This window comes from Lynx canadensis, chromosome A2, assembly GCF_007474595.2.
Source record: "Lynx canadensis isolate LIC74 chromosome A2, mLynCan4.pri.v2, whole genome shotgun sequence".
NCBI lineage: Eukaryota > Metazoa > Chordata > Mammalia > Carnivora > Felidae > Lynx > Lynx canadensis.
The window spans coordinates 93,423,217-93,443,231 of record NC_044304.2 but is presented as its reverse complement, the minus strand read 5'-3'; the positions used below and the strand labels follow the sequence as shown (position 1 = coordinate 93,443,231).

Sequence of the window (20,015 nt, the reverse complement as noted above, 5' to 3'; positions counted from 1 at the left end):
TCAGTTTTTCTTTTTAAATGTATTTCCTACATACATCTCACATCTTATTCCAAAGAGGATGTGAAGCTTTAAAAATACATAACAAACAATAGGATAACATGAAGTAGATGAGGAAATTTAGATGATGGGAAATAAAGACAGGAAACTAATAATATGTAGTTGTATTTTGGATGAATACTTTTAAATGCATGTTATAAAAGCCTATACCTTTGATAAAAAGGTAGCTGTAAGTTTGGTCTGAGTTTTCTACTTCTAAAGGTGAAGGACTCATGAGCATTTTCAAGATTCACACTTAAAAAGTTTTTTTTTTTTTTAATGTTTATTCATTTTGAGAGGGAGAGAGAGGAGGAGAGAATCCCAAGCAGGCTCCACACTGTTAGCACAGAGTCCTACATGGAGCTTGACTCAGGAACTGAGATCAGGATCTGAGCTGACATCAAAAGTGGGATGCTTAACTGACTGAGCCATGCAGGTGCCCTCACTCTGTTGATAAGAAAAACCAAACAACATGTTTAGGAGAAGCCCAGCCTTTGCTAGGACTAAAAACCAATAAAGATGACAGGTTTTCATAATGGCTACCATGGGATACAGCACTGTGTTTTCAAGTATCCTGGCAATGACAGATTCCCTTCAATGCAAGCTGATGTCACCACACCCAAACTCAATTAAATATAAATAATTTTAAAAGTAGCAAAAATAATACTGAACAAATGGGCAACTGTCCGATGATTTGACTTGATCCAAGAATAAACATTAAATGGTGGAGTGGGGGCTGACATTCTTTGAGTTATGGATCACTTTGAAATTCTGATGAAGCTATAGACACTTTCACAAGGAGTTTTATGTACACAGTGTCATCATTTTGTGTATGATTTTGGGGGGAGGGGTCCATGAACCCCAGGTTAAGACTCTCCAATATTAAAGAATAAATGGTTTGCATGGCTTTCAAGTATTATTTTATAAAAATTATTTCATATAACTGAGTTTTGTATAATGAGGTTCTAGATAATATAAGGTTGTCAGTCTAATAAATTCCTATATTGAAAATATTTTATCTTGCCAATTAAGGACAGATCCCTAAGCTCATAAAATTAGCTGGTTGGAGGGTGGGTCTTATGCTCAGATGACCAGAAAGATACATAAAAAACTGCCCATGGGGCGCCTGGATGGCTCGGTCGGTTAAGCGTCCGACTTCGGCTCAGGTCATGATCTCATGGTCCGTGAGTTCGAGCCCCGCATCGGGCTCTGTGCTGACAGCTCAGAGCCTGGAGCCTGCTTCCGATTCTCTGTCTCCCTCTCTCTCTGCCCCTCCCCTGTTCATGCTCTGTCTCTCTCTGTCTCAAAAATAAATAAACGTTAAAAATTTTTTTTTTTTTTTTTAAAAACTGCCTAATTCATTTCCTGCAGGTGGAGGCATAGGGTCATGACTTTCCTTAGAGGATATTTCTCTTTTACAACCTGTGGGTAAATGATTGAAGCTCAAAAATTCAATGTCATATAGCAAAACCAGATAATTTTAGCCTAAAAAATTGTTCAACTAGTTGTTATCAATCATAGTTGTCATACAAATTTTTATTGCAGCAATTATTAACTTTTCAGTGTTAATAAAATTAATTGTTAGCCATCCAAAATAGGTTAATTGAAAATGGCTTCCTAGATCACCTAACTGAATTAACAGGCTACATTGGATTATTAAAAATAGTAAAAAGGACATTTGCCAAAACGGGCAGTCTGGTTTTAGAGCAGTTCATCTTAAGTCTTTTTGCTGGTACTTAGATACCATGTTCTGTTAAAAATCCCCTCCCTCCCCAGCAATTTTTGGCACAAATCATGCCATTTTTATATAGAAAGATATATTATTATGTTTTCATCGTTCATTCATTCACAAAAACATATTGAGCTTGTAGGTATACTGCTGAATAATCCTTGACTCACAGAGCTGCCATTGCAGTGGGACAAAGGTACAGTAGGAACTAATACACTAATTCAAAAACAATTTTATGATATGAAAATGTAAGTTAAAAAAAGAGAAATGGTGGTCAAATATGATTGAGTGGGGGACAATATGTATTTCTCTTTTGCCCTGTTCAAAATCATCTGACTAGATCATTCAAAAGATCATTTTTTTAAACTTTAAATAAACTTTATTTTAGAATAGTTTTAAGTTTGCAGAAAAGTTGCAAGGATAATGCAGAGATCTTGTATACTCCTCACCTATTTTTTTCCTATTGTTAACTTTTTACATTAGTATGGTATATTTGTCATAACTAATGGTCCACTACTGATACATTATTAACCAAACTTCATATTTTATTTGGATTTCACTAGTTTTTCCCCGATATCCTTTTTCTGTTCCAGGATCCCATCCAGGACTCCATAATATATTAAGGCATCATGTCTCCTTAGGCTCTAAGAAGGTGTTTTCATTCAATGACCTTGACAGTTTTGAGTGCTGATAAGGTATGTTACAGAATATCCAATTTGGGTTTGCTTGTTTTTCTTACAGTTAGACTGAATTTATAGGATTTTTGGGTGAAGACCACAGAAGTAAAGTACTGTTCTCAATACTTCAGATCAAGGGTATATGCTATCAACATAAGTTATCACTGATGATGTTTAACCTTGGCTAAGGTAGTGTATCCCAGGTTTCTCCGCTATAATGTTACTTTCTCTTCTGTTTCTATATTGTATTCTTTGGAAGCAAGTCACTAAGTATAACCCGCATGTAAGAGAATGGAAAGTAATGTTCCACATGCTGAAGGAGGGAATATCTACATAAATTATCTGTAGATAATTTATATGGGAGATTTGTCTGCCCTCACTCCCCCCCTTCTTCTTCCTTCATTCCTTTTCTTTCATCATTTATCATATCATTCGTCATCATATCAGTAGGAACTTAACAGACATTTATTTATACTTTGGGTTATAATCCAGTACTACTACATTACTTATTTTGTTGCTGAAATTGTTCCAGCTTTGGTCATTGGGAGCTCTATAGGATGTTCCAGACTCATCTTGTGTATTTCTGCCCCATCCCCAGAACCAGCCATTTCTCCAAGGAGCCCTGGTTTCTTTTATTGGAGAATATTATCAGAAATCAAGATCTAGGCACTAGGTGTATCTATAGAATTTTGACCTGATAGTACCAGGCCAATTCCTGACTGTCAGGGGCTGCTTTTCTCTTTCTCAGAAAGCATCTTTGACTGTAAACTCAATATAAGCAACTATGAAACATAACTGCTAATGAAACTAATGTAAGCTTAGGTTCTGTTGGCAGAAAGTATGTAAAAATGAGGAATACTGTTTTCATTATAACCTCCATGGGACCTACAACACCTGGAAATTTTTGTTTAGTTTGTCTGGTCACAGTTTAAAGGAAAATTAATAAATGGTGGCACTTCAGAAGGGGCTAGCCAGATTCATAAAGTCTGGAATGATTAAATAAGAATGATTACAGAAGGGGCACCTAGGTGGCTCAGTCGGTTAAGCATCCAACTTTGGCTCAGGTCTTGATCTTATGGTTTATGGGTTTGAGCCCCATGTCAAGCTCTATGCTGACAGCTTAGAGCAGCTTACAGCCTGGAGCCTACTTCGGACTCTGTGTCTCCCTCTCTCTCTGCCTGCTCACACTCTGTCTCTCTATCTCTCCAAAAATAAACATTAAAAAAAAGAGGAATGATTACAGAAAATAGATATTTGACCGGAAAAGACTTAGGCTGAACACAATAGTTTTTTTCCTGTGATATGAAACATATCTTGTGCTCCAGAAGACAGAGGAAGAGATGAGTTATTCACCTAATTATTCACTGGTTTTCATCCAATATAAGCAAGAACTGGCTAATAGAGTTTAACCATGGGATGAGCTCCCTCATGTGGTAAAAATCTCATTATTGAAGCATGTTGAAACCATTTCATCTGTATTTACTAAACTCCATTTTTATTCTTTTGACTCTCTTTGAATTTCGTTTATTAGCAAAAGTTTCAGTTTGAGAGCTTGAAATTTTGTCTCAACTGACTCATGGAAGAAAACATATTGTCTGCCTTTCAGCCAGGCTGGATGGACTAGAGGGCTCAAGATTGGTGTAGGAGCACAGGATGTGAGGAGAGACAGAGACCTATTATAGTTAGTGACATTGTCATACTGGTTCACTTGCTCACTACAAAGGTGGCTGGAATTGTAATATGCAAACACAATGCACATCTGTCTACCAAGGTTAATTGTCTGTATGAAGCAACACTATCCTCCATCCACCTACATTTATTTAGCTGTTAAATGGCTGCTAGGTAACAACCTGCCCTATTTTACCTTTCCTCTTCCTGATGGGTAAGATCTACACAGCAGAGGGGAAAGGTCCAGCGATATCACAGACTACTTTGTAGTCTGTCCTAATCAGTTTGGAGATATCGCATTGTACTAGATACAAAAAATTATATTCAACCAAGTAATATCAATTCTATTTCTACACAGTGTTTATGTAATCAGTTAATGTATTTATGTCTTAAATACTTAAAATTCATTTTGGATAAGGTCTATTACTGTTATGGAGTAAATACATGTGAACTACCTTAATATATCTGTGTTTAGCATTACCTGTATTTTGTTGGCTGAATCTTCCTTTTGAGCTCAGAACTTTGCTGCATTTGCAGAGCTCAAGGGAAAGGCTGTCAGGAGCTGGGGCCACCATTACACTGATTTAATGATTTATTTACTGAAGTGTTGGTTTCAATAATGAATGAATGTAGTTTCTACCTTGTGCTTAGGGAGCTTAGCATCTGAGGAAGAAGCATATAGTCTACAAAATGAGGCAAGATTTGTTGTTCTTAGCCATGAACACTTCATTTTGATTGTGTGTGTATCTGACATACTTGAGGTGTATCTGTTGCTTTTTTGTATGGACATCTCATCAATGCGTGTTCTTATCCACATCTTTTCTTGACCCAGTAACTACTCTTTCATGGACTCTTTGTGCTTAGGGCTTCCTGTCAAGAAGAGGAACAAATTATGATTTCTAATATCTTGGTGGTGGTGGTGGTAATAAAGAAAAGGATTCGGGAGAGACAAAGCTGCATGGTAAGCTGATGCATGTTATCTATTCTTGTGGGCCACAAGGAGAATAGGCAGCTGGGCCAGGATTAGAAGCTGCTGGCCAATGGTATACTGTCAACTCATTTTAATTAGAACATGAAAAACGTTGCACTTTCTCCCCTTTTTGCAGATGCTACTACCTTCACAGATGGGGATAATGGAAAGTTTCTGGTGGAATGTGAGATGAGGTAAGAGGAGGAGAAGGGAGGAGGAAGTTGCAGGAGGTGGGTCCAGTGGGGTGATGGAGCCTTCTCTTATTTGATAACATGGACTCTATGCAGGTCTTCCCAACTTTGGATTCAGTAGCATCATGTTGGTAGCTTGTAACTGGTCACAGTGGGAGTATTTACACCATGCAAATTGGCAAACACTACAAATAAGGGCTATTTCCTCTTGAAGAACCAGTTGCTACACAATTACGAGTATACTGCTGAGTGTGCCTATGGGCCTAGAATCTAGACTCAAATACCAGCATATTTTCCTATTAAAGAAAACAGGTTCTTGTCTCTCCCTATCCTGGACATGAATTCAACTTTGTGGCTTCCCTGGAGTTTATGGGAATGGAGACAGTCTATGGAAACCTCATAATTGCATACATACATGGACACTCTGTTCCACATCCAGCATTAAGGCATCTATCTCCTGTTTTGTTGGAAAGATATCTCCACCACCAAAGGAGGGAAAACACTTCCCAACCCTCCCCTTCCCTTCCCCATTAAAGAAGAAAATAGCATTAGAATTAACTTTGCATATTTATATATTAAGAGTAAAACCATCTGTATTTTTATTTTTGTTGTTTAGCTCATGAATAACATTTGCTTTTTATAACAGACTTAATTTATTTTACTTTGACCAACAAATTGTTGCAAATGTTTTTTCTGCCCAGTACTTACATGTACATATGATAACAATATCCTGATTTTCCAGTCCATCTCTATATTTTGTTTGGAGTTGGCCTGCTTCTGGCTCTGGGAGTAGCCAGTACTTAGATCTGGCCAAAGTCATGGTGGATGGCTTCAATGGGCATGTGACCAATCAAGGGTCCCAACATGTGGAGGCAGTTGCAGAGATTGTGGAGAGACAGGCATGTATTTTTCTGTACTGGGTATCAATTTGGGAAATTATAATCCAGTAGCTGCTAGGGAAGGAGATTCTACTCAGAGCTTTAGTCCCTGGATCCAACAATGCCTGCAGTCTTATTTACTCCTAGATTTGATAGCTACAGAGTGCCCGTAAAAGTTTTTATTGGCTTAAACCAGATGGAGTAGTCATGCAACCAAAGGAGTTTTAACTGATACTATATGTTTTACAATTAAGAGAATTAGCAATCTTTCGAAAGAAATTGATGAAAGCTCTTCTGATGCCAAATGTTGATATTTTCAGTACAAATAGTGTGTGCTTACTTTTATTTTTTCTTAGTATTTCCTACAAAAATATTCCAAAATATTTGCTTTATAATTATAAATAAACATGTATTTAACTAAAATAAGCAGACTTTATTTCAGACAGTCTGTATACTGTCTTATGTAGGAGCGATCTTCTTTGGCTCATTCACAGTTTTGGCTGCTCTCACCCTTTGTAAGGCTCCTCCTCGAATAGGCAGTTTTTTAAGAGCAATGTCTGTATCAGCCAGAGGTCCTCCCAGTAATCGGGCAGGAGTGCTTTCCACTGTTACTACCCGACCAGAAGGCACCTGGAAAAGCAAAAGGTATATATCTAAGAGTTCATTTGCAAAATTTTCCAATAAGAGAGAAACCCATTCATCCTTTAGCTGACTTTGGAAAAGATACCAAATTATAGCAGTTTCTTGGAAATCCTGGAAGGCTGATCTGGTCTAAACCAGTACTGGGTGAGAGTGGAGGTACTTTAGAGATAAATATGCCTTAACTATGGGAAATGTGACCAGTGAAAAGAACAAATATGAGACAAAACCCCATGGAAATAACATTCTATGGAGACTAAATTCAGTATCTACTAAGAAAAGTCATGAAGCAAAAACCCTTACCGTTGTGTTAAGGCCTTTAATATCTGTCCTATGAAATATTGCATTTGGAGGTTGCCCACTGTATCTAGAGGATTCTATAGCTTTTTCCTGAAGCCTCTTTGCTTTCTGAAGATTTTTAAATTAGAAAGAAAGTAGTATTAATTTCTATTAAAGCATTAACCATTGTACTTAGAATGAAGTATATGAAATACATTTAATTGTGCCTGGCTTATACTTAGAGTGTTCATTAAGTAGCCCTGTAACCTACACTTACTCACTTAGGCTCAAAAGATCATTATTAGTAAGTTATATCTTTTATACAACGCAGAAGACACCAGTCACCTAAAAACATTACTGAAATTTCCAGAGGTACCAGTCATATATGACCAAGGAATAAGGCGGTCCTAAGGAAATCATGTTCAATTTTTAGCACATAATTTAATAAGCTACTAACTTGGGTGATGCATATTTTCAAAATATTTTTCATAAATTAAACTAATCAGAACACTTAAATGCTTCAAACAGAATAATATAAATTGTATAAGTGTATATTGCACTTATATTAAAAAATTTTTAAGTTTATTTATTTATTTTTGGGGGGGAGAGAGAGAGAGAGAGAGAGTGAGCGAGCGAGCACGCACACACAAGAACCATGGAGGGGCAGAAAGAGAGGAAGAGAGAATCCCAAGCAGGCTCTGCCCTACCAGCACAGAGCCTAATGTGGGACTCAAACCCATGTACTGCAAGATCATGACCTGAGCTAAAATCAAGAGTTGGACACTTAATCACTGAGCCACCCAGATGCCCCTGTTGCACCTATAGTTAAACTCAATAGTTGAAGCACTGCCACAAGTGAAATTCAAGGTAACAAATGATCTGCATTCTTAAACAAATGAGGGGATGAATTTCATTAATTATTCCTTAAAAGTACAGATAGTTGTGAGGATGTTTTATAAGTTGGGAAGAATTTTTATTGAGAAGGGGGAGACATGGTACCTCAAGTGAGCTTTTGTTCTTAACTTTGGTTTTGCTACCTTAATGTGGTTTCACTATTTTCAGGGCCTAACTTAACATTCAACAATTTCATATCTAGTGGAAGAACTGTAACATTACATAAAAGCATATCCAAAGTATTAATGGAAAAAGTGGGAAAAGTTTATATATAAAAAAAGTTTACATAAAAGCATATCCAAAAGTATTAATAGAAAAAGGAGGTTTTGGAAATACTTGCTGCTTCTCACATATCTCAAGTAAACATTCAATATTATAAACTTTTTAGATTAGTGTCTAACTTATTCCTGAAACAGCTTATCACATTTTTCCAAAGGGATGTTTCTTCTCAATTCTCATTTAAGCTTTAATATAACGTTACTTTTGATGGTCATGGAAGGGAAATACCCTTAGGGGAGAGAGTACAGACAATTATTTTTTCTGTCCTTCACTCTACTTCTTAAAGTAATGACCAATGAATAAGAAGACTCAAAGTGGAAAGTAGGAGCACATTTCTCCTGCTCATTGCTGGCTAACTATCATCTCCTTTATGCAATCCAGGAAATTATCCTTGATTCCCATTGCTAGATCAAATAAAACTCCAAGTAGTGTCTTCTGTAATATGAAAATGCATAGTTTCACTTATTATCCTGCATTGCGTGTGAGGATCTAACAGTGTTGGTATTCTATAGAAAGGTCAGCAGAAGGGGTTCCTGGGGGGCTCAGTCAGTTAAGCGTCTGACTTCAGCTCAGGTCATGATCTCGTGGTCTGTGAGTTTGAGCCCTGCGTCAGGCCCTGTGCTGACAGCTCAGAGCCTGGAGCCTGCTTCGGATTCTGTGTCTCCCTCTCTCTCTGCTCCTCCCCCACTCATGCTCTGTCTCTCTCTCTAAAAAAAAAAATGAATAAACATTAAAAAAAAAAAAAAAGATCAGCAGAAGAGGCAAATGAATATTCCTGAAAAAGTCTGTTTGTCTGAGTTGACTATTTGTTGTGGATATCACAAGATTTTAAAAGTCCTACCTTTAAAGTTTTAGCATTTGATGTTCTGGCCAAGAAATTTTCCCATGATTTACTAGCCAGTTCTCTTTGCTTGTGTGTGGCTTGTATCTGAAATGAGAAAGATAAGTAAGAATTCCAGTTTCTATGGAAGAATACCAAAGCACTTTTTTAAAGCCCTTACTTTGAAGGAAGACCTAGATTTTGCCAATGTAAATTTTAGAATGACTAGCAGAGGATTAGAATATTCAGAGTTCAGCAAAAGTCTAAATATGGAGGAAAAATCCTTCCTTCACTATGTGGCTAAGGTTTGAACTGTTTTCCATGAAATGTAATATAAAATTGTTGTTATAAAAATATAAAATATAAAATAACAATAATCATTCTCCAAAGACTGATTGCTTTATGTGATTATCACTTGTGAAGACACATCATAATCCAGAACAAGCTAAGTAAACGACCCAACGGCAAATTCACGGGAGAAAATAAAGAGATTCCTACTGCCACTGATAATAGTTTACGCGAGGTTACTTCAGGAAAACTACTAATTTGTGACTGTAGCAATTTAACACAAGCAGTTTTGTGAGAGTGCCCTGTTGGTTGTGGTGATGCAGTCTAGGGAGGTAACCACTAACTGCAGGCTATTTCTAAATTATAGAAACAATTCTCAACAGGCTATTTACTAAATTATAATCAGAGGACACATGCCCTTAGCATATATTATTAAATTTATGAATTATGAACCTAAGTATTTAATTAAACAACTACTTAAAAATAAATGGGGTCAAAGCCATGATAACAAATCAAAAATGACCAACAAATCAACAGTTGTTAGTCCACACAGCAGACATTCTGCCATTCTACGGAACTAATGAGGCAGCAGGACTTCCAAGAGGGCTCTCCCGCTTAAGAGAAATAAATTACTTAAATGGCAACATCTATGCAATAAAACCTCTTAAAACTTTCAAGCAAATTGGTGTCTAAGATGGAGCAGAATTCACAGGTGGATGCAGACAGAATTCCTACTAGGCTGTAGATACAAACGTTTAATAGACTATGTGAAAGATCAGACAATAGAAAACTTTGGAAATCACCTTAAAGAGTTGTAAACATTTAATTGTAATCATAAAGGGTCACCAACCAGAAGTGGGGAATCTGCATCACCTTTGTATCTGGAGACAAGCTAAATAGCTACTTAACCTATTTGTTCAAAAACTTCTGTTGTATTCAGTTTCTGACTGAACACAAAGCTTTAGGAGAATGGTTTATATTTTCCTGGAAGGTTTATCTGGTTAAAGTCAGAGGCCAGCTTACCTCTGGATTTTTAGATAGAACATTCATTGTAAGTTTTATGGTACTGAAATGAGGATGGAGCTTTATGGATATGCCTATGGTTGGCATGCCAGTAAGGGCCTATCACAGACGGATGGATGAGGGCCAACTTTCCCAGTGAGGTTAAATGTACAGTCACAGAGATACACTATCAGACACAATTTGCCAAGTGTATACCCTTAAATAGACCACAATTTTTGGAACTGAAAAATGTATCTCAGTTGTCTATTTTTTAAAATGTAAGCCTGTGGAAATCAAATTACAATGCCATAAATTCATAGTGAATATAGTAATTGAGTCTCAGGCTCTTAACTCCATGGTTTCTTTAAAAATTTCACAAGAACACTGAAAATAACTATAAGAAAAAACTACACAATAACTCTAAGTGCTGAAACACAAGTCAGGCAAATATATCCCCTGGTCAACTAGCTTATACAATGAAATTATCTTCTGCCTTAAAAGTATATGTGACTTACTTTTGCATATACTTTTTGTTCATTTTGCACATCTTGGTGTGCTTGGCTTTCAATCATCTCACTTTGAAGAGAGGCAACCATCTTTCCAATATTTTCTGATGCTGTTGTAATAGCTTCCAAAATTTTTTTATCTGTAGTGACTGGTCTTAACTTTTCTAATTTTATTTCTTCATAGATTTCATTCCATATTTCTCCAATCTGTTATAATAAAGTTTAAGTTTAAAAAGTTAAATTAACCAAAAATAAATGATATAATTTTAGGTAATCCTTTATTTGGGTGGTTGTTCCAAAGTTAACACCTACTGAACCACCCTTTCCCATCTTACTACTTGGGAATAAGTGCATTGGGAATAATTTGAGGCAATAGTTACATTTGAGTATTCAGAAGAAATTTATTAAATGTTTTATAGTGATAAGGTATTTGTGGATGAGGCTCTACTACCTAAGTCTAGTTCACTGTCATTGTCACTGCCCTCTGGTTTATAGTCACACTGTTTTCATAGTTGCAGAAACTGCTGCTTTAGTCTCATCCTCTGGAACTACTGATGTTTTCCTCCCCAAACCCATGTATTAAAAAATGAGTTAAGGAGTGCTTGGCTGGCTCAGTCCATAGAGCATGCGACTTTTGATCTCAAGAGTCGTGAGTTCAAGTCACACACTAGGTATGGAGCCTACTTAAATAAAAAATAAAGAATATAAATTGCTTGAAAGAAAAAAAAAATCTAAGTCAGGCTGAACTTGTAGGACATTGAGCATGGGGATTCCTGGGAATCTAGAGTCCTGTCTCTTGCCCCTTATTTTCTACCTAAGACTGAATCGTAAGCTGTTAAAACTCCATGGTTTCATCATACTGACAGCTCATATTCTAGGTTGTCTGGAAATTAATGTGCTTGAGTATGCTTATATTTGCAGAAAAATTTATATATCCAGGATTGGGAAGAAAAGGAGCTTTGTTTTCATTTGCAAATAGGTTTATTCATTGGCAACATTCAAATATATAATACTAATATTAGTAGAAGAAAATGTACTTAAAAAGACATTGCTGACACTTCAAAAGCATTTATTTGCCAATAAAGATATAACCATCAGGGTGAGCAACCTAATATCCTTTAACTGATATTTGATTACCATATAAACTAATAATAAAATCTTTAATAAATATTAATTGATTTTAATAAGCAATAATTCATTAATAATTCAATTAATTATAGCTCCTAATGCTCTATAAACAGAAGAAATTATATTTTAAAAATTCTGTAAAACTTCTGAATGCCTCTGTCAGTAACATCCATCTTCTTTTATAAATAGTTAGATGAAATCATATCCTATGGAAAATAGCCAGTTAATTAATTGCATGTTTCTGGAACAGTATCAGATGCAAAATGGAAAATAAAAACTATACAGTACATGGTTGACTGCTTACAATACATGGTTGACTGCTTACAACTATGAATATAGATCTTTTATTTCCCAATTGATTTTTTTTTTGTCATATCAGAGTGTAATAACAAGATTATAAGAAAGTACTCACTTTAAAATCAAGGTATCTATGTATGATACAAAGAGTGACAAAATCTTCAGCAGATAGGCCAGGTAAATTTTCAAAATCTAAACAAAGTTTATAAAGAGAGAATTACTGTAACAAAGCAAGTAATTCCAAAAAAAAAAATAATAACCCCATATATCTATCATAAAAACTAATGCAAACAGTTATTTTTGTTTCATCTTGATTATGGAAAAGTTAGTTTTGTGAGCTTTTGGCTTCCTCCTATAAGAAACCTCTGCCAGGTCATCCTTATTGAGTCACTGCTGTGGTTAAGACAATGATACTGTATTTTCAGAGGCTGAATAATGTTTGAGTACCTTTTCCCTTAATAGGAAGCAAGGACTAAAAAAAAAAAAAAAGAAAAGAAAAGGGAAAAAAAGAAGGACTTTAAAAATGCAAGTATTTCAGAATTCTTGTGTTTAAGCCTAATCATCTAAACTAACCACTTTTAATCCTGGCTGCACCTAGAACTGCCTCGGGAGCTTTGAAAAATGCTGATGCCTGGGCTCCATACCCAGAGATTCTGATTGTAATTCATCAAGGGTGTAGGCTGGACATTAGAGTAACAATGAAACATGCATTTATCTGTATCAGGGGACTTTTTGATCATGTCTGAAAAATAGACTCCAAAGCAAAATGAACTTGCACACTCTGCAAAACAGAGGCTCTTATGAATGTGACAAGTAGCTTCTTACCTAGTTTGCCCAGCACAGCATAAATTTTTGCTCTGATATTCTCGGCAACATCCATAATTGCAATAGTTGGGCAGTTTGCAGGCAGTGGCATGATTTTTTGCTCTTCTTGGAAACTAGTAAATAGAGGTTTCTTTGTATCTACTCATTGCATATCATGAAAACATAGAAAGGACAGGTAAAAACATTAGTAAATTAATTCAATTTGAAATTTTACTCCAGACATAGAATATATATTATAAAATAGTGCATTGTATATGGTTATTCTTGTGAAAGCATAAGTAATCCAGTTATTCCCCATTCTATGTCAAAATTTAGAGCTTTTTTGTTATTCACGTACAATATGAAAATTTCACAAAATAACTATTTTAGGGGTGCCTGGGTGGCTCAGTCAGTTAAGTGTCTGACTCTTGATTTTGGCTCAGGTCATGATCTCAAGGTTCATGGGTTTGAGCCCTGAATCGGGCTCTGTGCTGACAGGGCAGAGCCTGCTTGGAATTCTCTCTTCCTCTCTCTGCCCCTCTCACGCTCTTCTCTCTCAAAATAAATAAATAAACATTAAAAAATTACTTTTGGGGTGCCTGGGTGGCTTAGTCGGTTAAGCATCTGACTCTTGATTTCAACTCAGGTCAAGATCTCACAGTTCGGGGTTCAAGCCCTACGTCGGCCTCTACAGTGGTGGCGTGGAGGCTGCTTGGGATCCTCTCTCTCCCTTTCTCTGCCCCTCCCCTGCTCATGCTCTCTCTCACTCTCAAAATATATAAATACACTTAAAAAAATAAAAGTGATTCATCACTTATATACAACACCCAGCGCTTCTCATAAGTGCCCTCCTTAATAGCCATCACTCATCTAGCCCATTATCCCCACCTCCCTCCATCAACTCTCAGTTTGTTCTCTATCATTAAGAGTCTCTTGTGGTTTGTTTCCCTCTCTTCTCTTCCCCCACCCCTTTCCATATGTTTGTTTGTTTTGTTTCTTAAATTCCACATATGGGTGAAATCATATAGTATTTGTCTTTCTGTGATTGACTTATGTTGCTTATTAGCACAATATATTTTTACTCCACGTCATTGCAAATGATAAGATTTCATTCTTTTTGATGGCTGAGTAATATTTCACTGTATATATATACATACTACCTCTTCTTTATCCATCAGTTGATGGACATTTGGGCTCTTTCCATAGTTTGGCTATTATTGAGCATACTGCTGTAAACATTGGGGAGCACATACCCCCTTCAAATCTGTATTTTTGTATCCTTTGGGTAAACACCTAATAGTGAAATTGCTGGATTGTAGGGTAGATCTATTCTTAGTTTTTTTGAGGAATCTCCATACTGTTCTACAGAGTGGCTACACCAGTTTGCATTCCCACTAACAGTGCAAGAGAGTTCCTGTTTCTCTGCATCCTCACAAACACCTGTTTCTTGTGTTGTTAATTTTAGCCATTCTCACAGGTGGGAAGTGATATCTCATTGTGGTTTTGATTTGTATTTCCCTGATGATGAGGGATATTGAGCAACATTTCATGTGTCTGTTGGCCATCTGGATGTCTTCTTTGGGAAAGTGTCTATTCATGTCTTCTGCCTATTTTTTAACTGGATTATTTGTTTTTTGGATGTTGGGTTTTATAAATTCTGTATACATTCTAGATACTAACCCTTTATCAGATATGTCATTTGCAAATTATCTTCTCCCATTCAGTCAGTTGCCTTTTAGTTTTGATTGTTTCCTTCGCTGTACAGAAGCTTTTTATCTTGATGAAGTGCACGTTTGCTTTTTGTCCCTTGCCTTCAGCCACGTGTCTACTAAGAAGTTGCTGTGGCCAAGGTCAAAGAGGTTGCTGCCTGTGTTCTCACATTTAGGTATTACATCCATTTTGAGTTTATTTTTGTGTGTGGCGTAAGCATGTGTATGGTGTATGCATGTCACTCTCCGGTTTTACCAACACCATTTGCTGAATATACTGTCTTTTTTTCCATTGGATATTCTTTTCTACTTCGTTGAAGATGAACTAACCATATAGTTCGGTGCATTTCTGAGTTTTCTCCTCTGTCCCATTGATCTATGTATCTGTTTTTGTGCCAGTACCATAGTGTCTTGATGACCACAGCTTTGTAATACAGCTTTAAATCTAATGTGGATGAATCTTAAGAACACTATTGAGGGGCGCCTGGGTGGCGCAGTCGGTTAAGCGTCCGACTTCAGCCAGGTCACGATCTCGCGGTCCGTGAGTTCGAGCCCCGCGTCGGGCTCTGGGCTGATGGCTCAGAGCCTGGAGCCTGTTTCCGATTCTGTGTCTCCCTCTCTCTCTGCCCCTCCCCCGTTCATGCTCTGTCTCTCTCTGTCCCAAAAATAAATTAAAAAGTTGAAAAAAAAAATTAAAAAAAAAAAAAAAAAAAAAGAACACTATTGAATAGAAGAGATCCAGTTGTGCTTGGAAAGGGTCTATGAGTAGGGTCTTTCTGGGGTGTTTACAATAGATCATTTCTCTTTGTTTTTCCTTTAAAAATAATTCCTATTGTGGTTTAACTTACATGCAATAAAATTATTGTAACATTTTATATATCTGTTACATATACATATGCAATGTATAATGTAAACTGTGTATTAGTCACATAGATGTTGACTTTATAATAATTCATTAGACTATTCATTTGTAAAAAAAAAAGTAAACTGCATGAATATGAATCAACAGAAATATGCAAAATACTATACAGGCACTCTATTTATATCCCCAATTTTATCAGTAAATGAAATGGGTTGAATCTATTTGTAAAAGCAGGTAACTCAAAGGAACTTCTTTAGGACATGGTGTTAGGTTTTGTTTGGTTTTGAGTTAAACAATATAATCAAATACCACTTCCTGAAAATATCTATAAAAATATGAATCTGCTGATAATATACTTTTCTTCCATTCATTCAGAATTTATGATAGCAAGTTCTTCAAACTCTTGTGAAAAGAACCTTAAACAAAGGGGTGAAAGTTCTCATACTTCCCTCATATCTTAAAGATCTCTTTCTAAAAATATGGGTTAGGGGCGCCTGGGTGGCGCAGTCGGTTAAGCGTCCGACTTCAGCCAGGTCACGATCTCGCGGTCCGGGAGTTCGAGCCCCGCGTCGGGCTCTGGGCTGATGGCTCAGAGCCTGGAGCCTGTTTCCGATTCTGTGTCTCCCTCTCTCTCTGCCCCTCCCCTGTTCATGCTCTGTCTCTCTCTGTCCCCAAAATAAATAAACGTTGAAAAAAAAAATTAAAAATATGGGTTAAAGATGATGAAGTCCTATGGATGTAATTAACAGGGTGGTGGCTATTCTAACAATATTTTATTATATATTTGAAAGTTGCTGAGAGTAGTTCTTAAAAGTTCCATCACAAGAAAAAGATTGTAACTGTGTGGTGACGAATGTTAACTAAACTTATTGTGGTAATAATTTTGTAATGTATAAAAAACTAAAAAACTAATGCAACGTAAAATTCAATTATATCTCAATTAAAAATATGCATCTAATTGCTATTATAACAGTTATAAATACACTTACCAATGATCATCCCATGTTTATCACGTTTTACTCCTAGTTCTTTTTCTTCCTTTCTCCATAATTTAATTAAAAGACTAGCAGCTGTCTGGTCCTTCTTCCCTCGCCAAGTATTAACATGAGCCGTAGTTTTGGGATTATCACAAAATTCAACCATTATTCCAAGTACTAGATTACAGAATTTTTTTTGGTTCAACTTTTGCAAGGAAACAGGAAAGAAAAAAATGCAATAAATTTAAAAAATTATTACCTTCAAAAAAGAAAACAAACATTTGTATTACTGATGAGTAACTTTCTTCTAAATGACTGCCTTAAAATTCAGACTTAAGTATGATTTGGGACAATCTCTTGTTAAAAAGTATGTTTTGAAACATTAAGAATTAGAAAATATAAAAAGAAAAAGATTCAATATAATTCTGACATAGTCATGAATATATGTCATGACCAAAATGTAATGATTAGGTTCAGTCAGAAAAAGAGAGATTATAAAAATAAATGAAGATGTTCATTTTAGGTAAAGCAATGGCAACAGTACTATACATAGTTCACTGTATTTATAGGATCTTTCCAATTTACATGATTTATTATGGTTTATAAAGACTCATATTAACTATAATCTCATTGTGATTAAGAAAATAACTGATGGTAATTCCAAGTGGAAGTCATATATGAAAATAGATACAAATAAGATATAATTTTGTATTTTGAAAATCAGCATCCAAAACAGTAAGCATTTAAGAAAAATCATCAAGCATATTCCTTTGTTTTGCTACTAGTTTTCAGCAAACCAAAATTTAGGTATAGAAAATTCCATCCAGAATAATAGCCTCCTCCACACAATAATTTGTGTCTGAAATATTTTTTGTTGATTAACTCATAGTATACCACTAATAGAATATAGCAAAGGAAACATGTAACCTGTTGTTTGAACTGCAAACATTATCAGTTTCCTCTTTTATTAAATGAAAGATTATAGTATTACCTGCTTTAAAGAGTTATTATGATGAATTATACAAGACTGCCTGGCACATAGAAAGTTCTAAATAATATGTAACATAATTAGCAATTATTGCATACTGAATAAATATTTTAGCAGATTGTATTAAGCAGAACCCTCAATTGAGTTTTTTATTCCTATACATCACTTTCAGGAAAAAGGGGCAAATGTCAAAGGTTGGAGTTGATCTAAAAATTTCATTAAAGAATATTTTTTATCTGTAATTAACTTGATTGGTTTGATCCACATTAAGTACAATCTAATAATTATATTCATATTAATAGAAAACACTTACATGGTAAAAATATGTCAGGCACTATTCCAAATAAGTGTGTATGTGTGTGTATGTGTCTGTCTGTCTATACACACACACACACACACACACACACACACACACACACGTGCACACGCATATATAATCACTCATATAAATCTCCCAACAGTGCACGGGGTAGATACTGTTATCTCTTTTATAGATGAAGAAACATATTACAGAGATGTTAAATACTTGTCCAAGGTACACAGCTAACAAGTATTGGAGGCCTCAATCAGACTGATTGCAGCCTATGCTCATAACCATTGTGCTATATATGGCTTCTCCTAGCAGTCTTCTTCATGCCTTTCCATCAGAGAAACCCTAGTGGTGAAGGAGAGTGAACACAATTGAGAAATGTCTGTGAACTTTTTATATAATCTTAAATATTCCTATAGAATTTATTATTTTATAATTATTTTTTAATGTTGATTTTTTGGGAGAGAGAGAGAACACAAGCGAGATCATGACCTGAGGCTTCACCAACTGAGCCACCCAGGTGCCCCTATTATGTAACTCCCTACTTTTGAGTCTTTAAATAAAAACAAGATTCTAGGAAGATATGCCAAGTTAATTCTGTGACTTTGAGAATCTCCTGACACATCACCATGTGTCTCTGGGCACACTTGTACTCTCATCAGAGAAGCATGGTGAGGTATACATCATTTAGTAGAGCCACACATATATCCTTCCATATTATGTCCAATATCTCTGAATTTTCCAAGGGTTTCTGGTCATGATTCATTCCTGTTTATCAAAGTTTATCATTATTTATGTTTTGTATGTAATTTTTTATATCTAATGAGTTTGCTCTCCTATCTGTAATGCCAACTAATTTTCTTTCAGAGAGATGAAGGGACACAAATAACTGTAGTACATTTGCTAAATCCAAGTAAGTTCATTATTCTGTTAATAAAATCATGAATGGTGGCAATCACAGGCAGGGACAGAATATCTCTCAAAGTTTTACTGAAACCAAAATAACTTTTCCTCCCACATTGTCTTGACTATGGACTTACTTAGAATTCAGGCCAGTAGAAAATGACTTTGAGGATAATTGAGGGTCTTTGCCATTCTTCATTGGTATTAGATGGCAACTATATTTCCTGACAGGCTTAATATATCCATTCCTGTTCATTCTGTGAAATGGTCTATGACATACTAATTCCTCGCATAACCTACAAGCTATACACAATTCTTAAAAAATACTGATCTTTACTCCTTTGTGTAATGTAGCCCTTAACTTTTAATACTAAAAGAAGCTAGAAGTTATCAATAATGATTATACATTTTGATATTGTCTAGCACTTCACACACTATTTCCTTAAAGGTTGGTGGGGAAAAGAAATCCCATAAAACAAATTATCTTCTGTTATGTGTTTGTGAGTTCTGACCTAAGTACACTGGTTTCTTCAGAGGAGGGATTTTCAGAGCTTTTATCTATACAAATGCAAATTATGATCTCCAGGTGAGATTTTGTTTAATGTTTATTTCTTTATTTTTGAGAGAGTGGGAGAGTGAGCACAACTGGGGGAAGGATGGAGGGAGGGAGGGAGACACAGAATCTAAAGCAGGCTCCAGGCTCCAAGCTGTCAGTTCAGAGCCTAATGCAGGGCTTGAACCCATGAACCGTGAGACCATGACCTGAGCCAAATCAGACACTTAACTGACTGAGCCACCAAGATTTTATTTAAAACAAACATTTAAACATGATTTGGGGACACATTTAATTACAGAATAGTGTTCTGTGGCACTTAGCTTTGGAAAGCTTTAATAAAGACATATTATTATTAGTATTTTATAATTGTTAACAATCATACTTACTGCCAGTAAATCCAAAAGGAGAAAAATGCCTTCCTTTTCAAGAAAATAATCCTCTAAGGGATAACATCCCAAAATACAGCACCTTAAATAAAAAGGAAGTTATTCCTTTAACAAGGATTCTACTATCTATATATATTGTCTACTTCTATATTTTTGACTATGTTAGATGCCTCATTTAAGAGAAATCATGTATAAGAGAGAGTTTTCTGTGACTGACTTATTTCACTTAGCATAGTGTC

General features: G+C 35.7%; 1 protein-coding gene across 3 annotated transcripts in view; it reads right to left on the bottom strand.

Annotated features, from left to right (window-relative positions):
* Window positions 1-6,313: 6,313 nt before the first annotated feature.
* CFAP69 (cilia and flagella associated protein 69) overlaps window positions 6,314-20,015 on the bottom strand; it is a 62,856-nt gene continuing 49,154 nt past the window's right edge. For 2 of the 3 annotated variants that reach the window (XM_030307909.1, XM_030307910.1), the window contains exons 16-23: window positions 19,777-19,858; window positions 16,646-16,838; window positions 13,107-13,244; window positions 12,397-12,473; window positions 10,866-11,063; window positions 9,082-9,168; window positions 7,092-7,196; window positions 6,314-6,779 (exon numbers count right to left, since the gene is read on the bottom strand). In XM_030307909.1, the coding sequence (XP_030163769.1) occupies window positions 6,609-6,779; window positions 7,092-7,196; window positions 9,082-9,168; window positions 10,866-11,063; window positions 12,397-12,473; window positions 13,107-13,244; window positions 16,646-16,838; window positions 19,777-19,858 (1,051 nt within the window). In that variant the 3' untranslated portion in view covers window positions 6,314-6,608. The remainder of the gene's footprint in view (window positions 6,780-7,091; window positions 7,197-9,081; window positions 9,169-10,865; window positions 11,064-12,396; window positions 12,474-13,106; window positions 13,245-16,645; window positions 16,839-19,776; window positions 19,859-20,015) is intronic. The other variant, XM_030307911.1, reaches the window with a different exon arrangement.